At 37.6% G+C, this 10636-nt stretch overlaps 1 protein-coding gene across 2 annotated transcripts; it reads left to right on the top strand.

Moving 5' to 3' along the window:
• The first annotated feature begins 4862 nt into the window (after positions 1–4862).
• Positions 4863–9848, top strand: Usf. Of its 2 annotated transcripts, none has more exons than XM_034976687.2 (7): positions 4863–4992; positions 5161–5207; positions 5468–5563; positions 6175–6255; positions 6756–6874; positions 7151–7335; positions 8155–9848. In XM_034976687.2, exons 1-7 carry the CDS (start codon positions 4946–4948, stop codon positions 8312–8314), a joined length of 735 nt encoding a protein of 244 aa, XP_034832578.1. In that variant the 5' UTR covers positions 4863–4945; the 3' UTR covers positions 8315–9848. The 2 variants fall into 2 exon arrangements, with proteins under 2 accessions (XP_034832578.1, XP_034832577.1); XM_034976686.2 differs by having other exon boundaries at positions 5468–5569.
• Positions 9849–10636: the final 788 nt, after the last annotated feature.

The following is a 10636-nucleotide window of genomic DNA, read 5'->3' as shown; positions in this document are numbered from 1 at the left end:
GAATTTTTTTTTTCATACAAAAATTTTTATTATTCAAAATGGCCATTATAGACCTCGAGAGCTGCTTTAGCAGCTCGAGCAGCGAGCAAAATACTAGTTATACTATATATAGCTCAATTACCACTCACTCACTCACTGATTGACATAATTGTTCTCCTAGAAAGAGATAGAAAATGATATAATAATGTATGGGAGATATGTTCAGAAGTGGGATTCGACTAGGGAAAAATTATGACATTTCAGAAAAACAAGATGGCGGCCGACCTGACTTTTGTAACTTTTTTGTTTTCCAACCGATTTTGTTACAACTTGCAACAATTGAAGATATTAGTAAACGGTTTTTAGAAAAAGTGAAAAAAATTTGAAAAACAAGATGGCGGCCGAGATTTTCAAAAATTCCCTCCTGTAAAATTTTGTATGAAATTTTTTTTTTTCACTTGTGGTTTCATATAGAAGACAAAGATTCCTTTAGGGCAACATATGGAGGGAGCTGATGATTGAGGATTTCGGAGACGGGTGAAGGGCACGCTTGAGGTATCGAAGATAGGTGGGAGGTGCTCGACCAAATGTCATTCGAAACCCCATCCAATTGCCAAAAATTTGAAAAAAAATTCAAAATTCCAAAAAAAGATGGCCGCCATACAAATTTCATCAGCGTCCATCTCGGAGGGTATGAAAGATGGAAGAGTGGTTTCTTGGCAAAAGATGATCAGGATCCAAAGGTCTATTCGATGACTTGAAAAAAAATTCAAAATGGCGGAATTTATTTTTTCATACAAAATTTTTTATTATTCAAAATGGCGATTATAGACCTCGAGAGCTGCTTTAGCAGCTCGAGCAGCGAGCAAAATACTAGTTATATTATAAGATTAAATAATAAATATTAACTAATGCATGCACAAGTAAATTAATCTTAATTATTTGTTTAATAACTTATTAAAGATGAATAAAAGGCTTTTTTATTTTTATTTTATTAATTACACGTAAGCACGCTTCCCCCCCGCACGCTTCTTTTGTTTATTGAGAACAATGGACGACAACATCGATGGTGATGCGCTTATAAGTGCAATAAAATCACAAGAAGTTATACGGAATTAATATACACTTGATGAGCACAGTGACAAAATAAAGAAAAATATTGCATGGGCAGCTTGAGCAGTTAAGCTAACTGCTCGATGGCAGCTTCAAGCTGTTGACTCTGCAAGAGCGGTCCGTGTATGTTGATCACTGGCTAACCGCTCGAGCAGTCCGTGTATGGCCGGCCTTATCTTCATCATTCGAAAGTTTTTATTGGCAGCTAAGCAAATAATTTACAATTTACAAAGGATTTTCCATTACCATAGGTAGGCACAAATGTGTACTTAGTACTTACATGAGTGGAGTGAGCCTTAATAATGTTTGCATCCCCACCGGTACCTTCAATTGATTTACCTTCGAACAATCTCTATGGTGCCACCATTGATAGATACAGATGTTTGCATTTAATTAAAATTCCTGATAGCTACGCCCCGTTTGCATTCAGGCTGTATAAGTCCCCCAAATTGCTAATGCGCGTGGCCGCTATTTTAGTGACGTCATCACTAGACTGAAGTTTACTGATGGTAAGTATATTTTTATTTCGGCTGACGTCATAATGACGTTCCTACGCAATAGCAATTTGCAGAAATTATAATGGTTATTATTATAATAGGTATTATGGTGACGTACGATTTTGCGACGTGTGTATGATGTATCTAAGATTCAGCTTATTTTATCTATATAGGTAAGTAGTATGTACCTACTAGGTACCTACCTATAATCCATATTATAAATGCGAAAGTGTATTTGTTAATTTACTGGTATGTTGGTTTGTCCTTCAATCACGTCGCAACAGAGCAACGGATCGACGTAAGTTTTTGCATGGGTATAGTTAAAGACCTGCAGAGTGGCATAGGCTACTTTTTAGGCCGGCAGAATGACATTTCGGCTTTGTAGAGCGTCGTCCCTGTCACTCATACCTACATGACGTTTTGTTGGTCTCAACGACAGGGCAACGCTCTACAAATTTACTATCCCTTCTAAAGGTCGATGTACATCACTTTCGGCCGCGCACTGTAGGTAAAGTCCGGCAATGTGCGCTTAGTCCAACAAAGTTGTTACTGCAAGCAATTTTAACCGGCTCAATCGATTGTCCTAGCTTACTCTCAGCCTTTTCATTTAATGCTCAACCTTTAAGAACGCGTCACACGCGCCTTCTAAATGTTCCCAAATCTAACTCAAATTATGCGCGAAATTCTATAATTCCACGCTTGGTACGTACTTATAACAATCAGTTCGCTGAGTTTGACTTATTTTACCTATCAAACAATAAATTTAAAAAGGAATTAAGAAACTATCATCGTAAAACAAAAAAAAAAGTAGCTAACATCTAAATATGCATGCAATCATACACTCCCATTTACACACACACACACATGCACACACGCTCACACATACTCATAAGCACACACTCACATACGCATACACACACACATACAATCATACACACACTGTTGTAATTTTATTTTATTATTGTATATACCTACATTTATTCTAACTCTATTCTGTTAAAATAGTTTAATTATAATTTTAAGTAATCTCTTTTGGCCTTCTGTTATACCTAGATTTAAATTTAAATAATAATTATGTATTTACGCTGTTGATTACTTTCAAATAAACAAAAATAAAAAATAAAAATAAAAAGTAATAATGCTTGGCAAACATTAAACGCAAACAACCGCTAGTCACTGCGGCTAATTAATTACCCAATACTAAAGAGACCAACCAAAGTTCACATATTATAGTGCCTTCATCACGCCTTCATGAAGTTTAATGGCCGGTCATTAGGTGATTTGGGAAAATCAAGTTTTACATGTACTTACAAGAACTAAGAAGATAGGCGGATGCCCTAACTACAAGGCTATCACAGCTTTTTGATAGTATAAGCATCACTCAGAAAAGCAGGCACTTATTATCTACCAGGTAGGTAGGTCTTATAGCAGACATAAGAAGAAAAATCGGAAAACCGTGAATTTAGGGTTACATCACAGTTTCTAGAGGATGGCGAACTGTTTATTTTAAAATGTATTATTGAAATTTACGTGATCAATAAAAAAAAATAAAAAAAAATCACAAAAATTGTGGTCATGAACTATTAGTACCTACCTATCTACCTATTTACAATTTTCGAAGTAAGATGACTATATCAAGTGGGGTACCTATCATATGAAAGGGCTTTACCTGTGCATTCTAAAACAGATTTTTTTTTATTTCTATGCATCATAGTTTTTGAATCATCGTGCAAAATGTCGAAAAAGTACGACTGTAGTACGGAACCCTCAGTGCGTGAGCCTGACTAGCGCTTGGCCAGTTTTTTAAGTACCTATAATACCTGCCTATTAATATAGGCCATATAATCAATGCCCCACCTACGACGTGGCATTGACTCCGAGTGGCCTACTTATGCAACGTTCGTTGATACCAGAAGTGGGAGGTATAGTACGCGACAGGTCAAGATGGCAATCGGGGAGCCCCCGCGCTAACTTAGTGCGGGCGAGTGCGGCTGACGTGCGGGTCTGCCTCCTCCCGCCACATACCCTGATTGCCATTTCAACCTGTCGCGGACTATACCTACCTACTTACTTACCTAAGTAGTGTATAAAATGGTAGGTATACCTATAGGTTTCCTTTTCATCAATAACATTTAACCTTTTCAAAGACATGACGGCCGTCTCCGTGACGCCTCTAGAAACGACGAAGGACAGACAGACGCCTCCGAGTCTGGACTGAGATTCGTCATCAACTAAGTATCTACGAACTATAACGATCTGACTCTTAACAAATCTGGATCTTATTCGAGTAGACTTAAGTGTTACATCAGTTTGGATGGCTTTAATTTCTGATTCTTCTGCAATTCTGGGCCCAATATGTCCATTGCGGTATTAACAAAGTTCAAGGTAAAATACTGCAGGTACAGATGGAATGGTAAAACCATGGTTAAAACTGTAAAAGCTTCTTTTTAACAAAGAGACGTAATAAATTAAACACTTCGTCCACGTGGATTTAGTTCTCTTTTTAAATCCCGTGGGAACTTTTTGATTTCCCAGGATAAAAGTACCTACCTAGCCAATACCCAATACCCATCTCGGATACAAGCTATTTCTATACCGTTGCGATTCTCGATCCCACGCGTGGAGATGGCGCCTAAAAGGGTGCCTGGCAGGAGTTGCCAAAGTGAATGACGTGATTCCTAATACTATTCTGAAGAAAATATAACAAAATTGGACTATGCTTTTACACCTTTGCGACCTTCTCCCAAAGCCATCATGATCCAAACTTCATAGTCGCTGATCGTTCCTCCTTGAGTTGGACTGGGGACAATACGCAGAGAAACTTTCAGCTTGTATAAAATAACGGGCTCACTCTCTATAAGTTTTTAACCCGTAGACCCGTAGACTACATCGACTTTTGTTTGAGTGAGCCTTTCAGGCAAGCTTTCAGATTCAGGCATTTCAGGCTTCATAAACCATAGATAACACACACATTTAGTGAGTAGCGTACTCTAGCGGTATACTTTTTAAACTATTGAAAGTTTTAGCCCCTCCTCGATAGAGGGCGAAATCATAAAATTGACGTGTAATAATAAAATTATTATATTATATTTAATAAATTTTTATCCCGACTTAGTTTTGAATAAATATTCAAAAATACTAAAATAAAAAATGTGATTTAAAAATCATGTAGGTGTTATTTTTAAATATAAAAAAGAAGAAAAGAAAATCTTTTGTCCATGACTAGTGACAACGGACCATCAACGACACGATTCCTTTTTGAGAAATCTGTGTCAAGTTGTCTATGATTTCATCACATGACCACTTTATTTTGTTCCCGTGATCAACTTTAGAAAATTCAAAAATAATTACGCGCAATGGCCAAAGTGGAAATTGACATACTCGAAAACTCTCTTGATAGCAGGTAAATTACAACGATTACCTGAAATTACCTTTATGTCGAACAAGTGTTACATAATAACGTTTATCTAGACTGCCAACGAGGACTGACTAATAGTTTTGCAATTTGGCTAATGTTTTTCTTGTTATTTTCGTTTGAAAGCATTTAAGTTTTATTTGCTATTATTTACAGTGGAGATAACGACCATATCCTGGGGTTGGTTGGTGGAGAAGCATACGGTAAGCTATTGTAGTTCGTTTTCAAATAATTACTTATTATCACACCATTAAACTTGCAAACATGCTTTCCTAAATATTTACTTAGTACCTATCTGTTTTGGTCGATAATAATCAATATGAATAATAATATGTAGGGTATACTTAACAATATCGGTAGTTAATTGGTTTCATTCCATATTATACAGTAATTAGGTTTGTTATTAAATTAGGCCAAGAGGTAATGAGTAAATTGAATTATGTATAATAATTATTATTTTCAGAGAGCACAGACTGTGGGAGATCTTCTCAAATAATTGCCCAGCCTATTTTAGATGGAACCGAGGATGAAAACTCAACTTATTGCTTCAAAGATATAAGTGAGTGTATGTATATTGATAAAAATATTAACCCTTGCAATGCTTCATCCTATTTTGACACACATTGACAGCTGTGAAGTTCTTATTTTGGTTGATGGCTTTGATTAGTGTCAATCCGCACTTGCCAGGGTGGTAGACTATGGCCAAACCCTTCTCATTATGAAATGACACCCGGGATAAGTTGATCTTGATGAGGATGATAAGTGCCACACCAGCACTAAAATGTTGTGTGGAAATAGTCACAGAGAGGTTAATTATAAACCTATGTTAATAAAACCATATTTGCATTTGTAATAAAAAGATTTTTATTAATCAGTTATTTATCAATATAATATATAAAAGGAAAAGCTGACTGACTGACTGATTGACTGATCAATGCACAGCTCAAACTACTGGATAGATCTAGAGAACAATATTCGAACTTTCATAGGCTTCTAGGTTTACGCTTTATATCATCTATCAGTCAACTACGATACTGATTTATGTAAGTTATATGATTAATTTAATGAAGAATTTTAACAAACAATGTTGGGATGGAATTAAAGTTTAATTCCATCCTGATATTGTTTGTTGAATTTTGAACCTCCTGTACAAAATGCCTTCTTTTTCAGCTGGGACTGTGGCATACAAGCTGGTACAAATACCGGAGGAGGAATCTTCCACCAGAATGTCCACGCATTCTCCTACAAATGGTACGTATTTTAATTGTTTTTCCTAACCAGTAAGTCGATTTCGTAAAACCTGCATCAATCATTATTACAATCTCAATTGTTGTGATTGGCTGAATTTGTGCGATTCTTGTTGCAACAATGCATTGTGGCCAATAGTGAGCGATCGTCAACCAATCAGAGGTGATAGCGATCGTGACATTTTAGCTGTCATTCTACAATCGAGGCCAAGGATCAAGATATTCTTTTACGATTCGACATAATATAATCATCATCAACAACCGATAGACGTCCCGGTCTCTCATCCTTCTTCCACAAGCCATGGCCTTGCGCTGCCTGTATACAGTGGCTCTCTGCTCATTTGATGTCGTCTGTCCACCTAGTAGAGAGTCTTCCAACGCTGCGCTTTCCAGTGTGAGGTCGCCATTCCAGCACCTTAGGACTACAACGTCTATCTGTTTTCCGAACAATGTGTCCTGTCCATTGCCACTGCAAGAAACTCAGTAGATTTTATATTCTTGCAGGGTTACCTAGTGGAGAGTTCTATGTGATAAGTAATCCAGTGCAAGTGTATGGAACCACTGCACCACAAAAGAAAGTCATAAGGAGGTCACCGCAAATAGAAAAAACGATTACAAAAAAGGTATTTAAAATTATTATTTCGAACCTCAATATTGTTGGGTTGACACATGTTAACAACCTCAAGTTAGTTTTGGCATTTTGTGTTCTAATGTTGTGCATCTAAACTCTATGAAGGAGATAGTTACTTATACATTTAGATCTGTCATTTTAGTTTAATTTTCAATGTTGTGCGCATTGAAAATTAAACTATTTACCTAAAACTCGACTCCAGCTAGAAATTTGCGTCTCGACTTTAAATTTCTACTTTGCGCGCTTACAACATAAATAATTATTGCAGAGAGACGACAAAAGAAGAGCGACCCACAATGAAGTGGAGAGGCGTCGCAGGGACAAGATCAACACTTGGATCGGCAAGCTGGCCGCGCTCATCCCGCACTCCGGCCTTCCCGACTCCGCCAGCAAGGGCGGCATCCTCGCCAAGGCCTGCGACCACATCACCGAGCTCACCGAGAAGCAGAAGAAGTAAGCTATACTGCCTCCCTACCTCAGACATCCCGCACTCCGGCCTGCCCGACTCCGCCAGCAACGGCGGCACCTAGGCCTGCGACCAATTCACCGAGCTCACCGAGAAGCAGAAGAAGTAAGCTATACTGTCTCCCTACCTCAGACATCCCACACTCCGGCCTGCCCGACTCCGCCAGCAACGGCGGCACCTAGGCCTGCGACCAATTCACCGAGCTCACCGAGAAGCAGAAGAAGTAAGCTATACTGTCTCCCTACCTCAGACATCCCACACTCCGGCCTGCCCGACTCCGCCAGCAACGGCGGCACCAAGGCCTGCGACCACATCACCAAGCTCACCGAGAAGCAGAAGAAGTAAGCTCTACTGCCTCCCTACCTCAGAGATCCCGCACTCTGGCCTGCCCGACTCCGCCAGCAAGGGCGGCGAAGCATCTTATCCGTACTCTTTGGAGTGGGGGGGGATGCCTGATTTTTTTTAATTTGATGAGCTCGAACTGAGGTCTTAACCTTCTACCATTACAGCATTCTATGTCTCTCGCAGTTCTTTACTTGCCGTAATCGCCAACTTTATCAAGCAAGCAAACTTTATCAACACTGCAGCTGACGCATCCTACATTTCTATGTAGGATGCATCAGCTACAGTGTTATTGAAATTGAAACTTGGCTTTATTTACTTTAGCAGAAGGTAAAATTTGTATAAAGAAAACAGTAGATGGAGGAGATGAAGCAACAAGTGGCCTTTTCATCTTTTGATTTATAACTACGCTCTTGTGTCTTGTGTCTTTTGTTGGCTCTAACAACATTCAACTCATTCAACAGGTTAGAAAAGCTGGAGGTGGACAACGACAAACTAGTACTAGAAATATTAAGACTAAACAAAGAACTAACCGAGCTGCGGAACGAGAATACCTCAATGCGACTCCAGTTGGCCGATAACTGCATAGTGACCAGCCATCGGCCTAAAGGACAAAGATCTTAGTTAAAGAGACTATAGACAATTTACACCAAATACTGAAATGCTTTTAATTTAAGGACACCTTAAGTTTTTTGTGTTGTGTCATGTTTCGTGATATTGACATTGGGACATTTGTTCGTACAATAAACTTCAAAAACCTGAATACTGCACCTCGATTGCGGGAAACCTGCATCAATCATTATTACAATCGCAATTGTTGTGATTGGCTGATTGGCTGACGGATAACGATCGTGTCAAATGTCCTACCGTCTTCTGTTACAGTATGTAATAATGATTGATACAGATTTCCGCAGTCGACCTGCTGTTGCGTTGACCGTCTAATGTGATACTCAAAAAAATGCCAATTAGGTTTTCAATTTTTCATTCTAAAATACAATAACTACAATTCGATTACGATTTACGACATTTCATGTGTGGCGGTCTCGATATTCAAAAAACTTTGCTAGCGCGATTCAGTATCTATGGCTAGAGGTTGAAAAACCTGTGGCGACATCTAGTTTCTGTACGTAGCAATATTTAAAATGCTCTCAAATATTATTAAGAAGCATTTCAGTAATCGGTAATTAGATTTTAAACTGTGGGACGTGATGTTCATGAAACGGTGCTGAGTTAAAGTGTAGGAAACAAGAGAGTGACACGAAATTATAATAGAGATAAGCAGTTTGTACAGATTGGTTATAAATAATGTTATTGTAATAATATTGTTAAAATATATTCAGACAATCAATAAACCAATCAAAGGGATATTTATTGACCATCTGAATTTTGTCTATACAACTTTGATGAAAATGCTAATTAATGCTAAAATTATTAACAAATACATACATATATGGTGTAACCAGAACGCTAGTAAAAACGAGAACAGGTGCTATCACCTGTTCTCGTTTTTGCTAGCGTTCTAGTTACTATTTACCGATGATTACTGATACCACAAAAAAAACGCGAAAAAAATCAGAACTATCACCTGTCTTTGTTTTTACTAGCGTTCTGGTTACACCCTGTAAATTATCTTATATTCAGTATTACAATTAAGGAGTTCTGTAAAATCAAACTCGCTTGTGTTTTCTCTGAAGTGACTTTCGAAAGTTACACATTCAATTAGCATTTCCGTCAAAATTTTAGTTTTTTTTAACGTAAGTATAATTTAAAATCTATTTCATAATTTGTTGTACTGGTTTGATACCGTTGTGTATAGTGTGTTACTTGATTATGGTTAGGTATAAAATATTGTGTAATATAATTGGTGAGATTTTATCTTATGATTCTATATGTTGAAACTTTTGATTTAAATCAAGAAAAAAACGTTATGCATTTTACAGCTATGAGTAGATTGTACAAAAAGGGCATAAAACAAGCCTTTTTATCCGAGACGTTTATCTACCTGAGCCGCAGGCGATGGCAGATATTTAAGTCGATAATAAAATTCGTTTTATGACCGAGTTAATATACACTCAGTTTTTCACTTCGATTGCGATTAAATAAAACTAATATTATTTTTTTAAAAGAATATTAGCCATTTTAAATGACTAATATTCCCCTTTCCTCTCCAACTAAGCGTAAACCGTGTGCTAGGAGTAGGTACGACAATAGTCCTTTCGAACAATAGACCTTTCGGTTTTCAGTCCAGTCCTTTACAGTTACATAAAGCTTACAGCCAGCATAAAGAACTTTACGAGCATGAGAAGTAATAAAGTAATTATTACTGTCAACGCTAAATATTAAGTTGGTTAAATAAATAAAATAGTGCGTTCGCGGCCTATCGTGACTTTTAAGTAGATCGTGCCTAAAGTTAGTCTATGGTCAACAAATTGTACATAAGAACTATCAAAAAAACTAACACAATCCCCTGCAGAATACGATCGTTTCATTATACTTATCTGAAGTTAGAAGATCTGCTAATCGACTCTTCAGTGTTAGTTCCAATTACTACTAATGTATTAACTTAGTGGCGACCGTGACAGGACTAACTTTAAGCATGATCTACATAAACGCGAGCACGAGCTTGCCCCCTGACGTCATGTTGGCGCCATTGCAAATCACACAATAATAAACCCAGTGTTAGAACTCCTGTGTTCCTTAGAAGGAATAACGCCAACAAAGCAATGGTGCCAACATGACGGCAGGAGACAAGTTATAGTGAACGGTCTGTAAATGGGACTACTTACTTTGCAATCACTGTTACGTACTATTAAAAAAAATTCGTGATAATGCTCAAAATTGTCGCGAATTTGTTTTTAAACGAGAATTCTCGTGACATTTTTTGCGCGAGTTTGTACTTTACGTAGTTGGACATAGAGATCAATATGCTATGTAAAATTTTAGAAA

The sequence above is a fragment of the Maniola hyperantus genome, chromosome 16 (assembly GCF_902806685.2).
Source record: "Maniola hyperantus chromosome 16, iAphHyp1.2, whole genome shotgun sequence".
Classification (NCBI taxonomy): Eukaryota; Metazoa; Arthropoda; class Insecta; order Lepidoptera; family Nymphalidae; genus Maniola; species Maniola hyperantus.
Note: the sequence above shows the minus strand (reverse complement) of the source record. Positions and strands in the feature narration are given on the sequence as shown.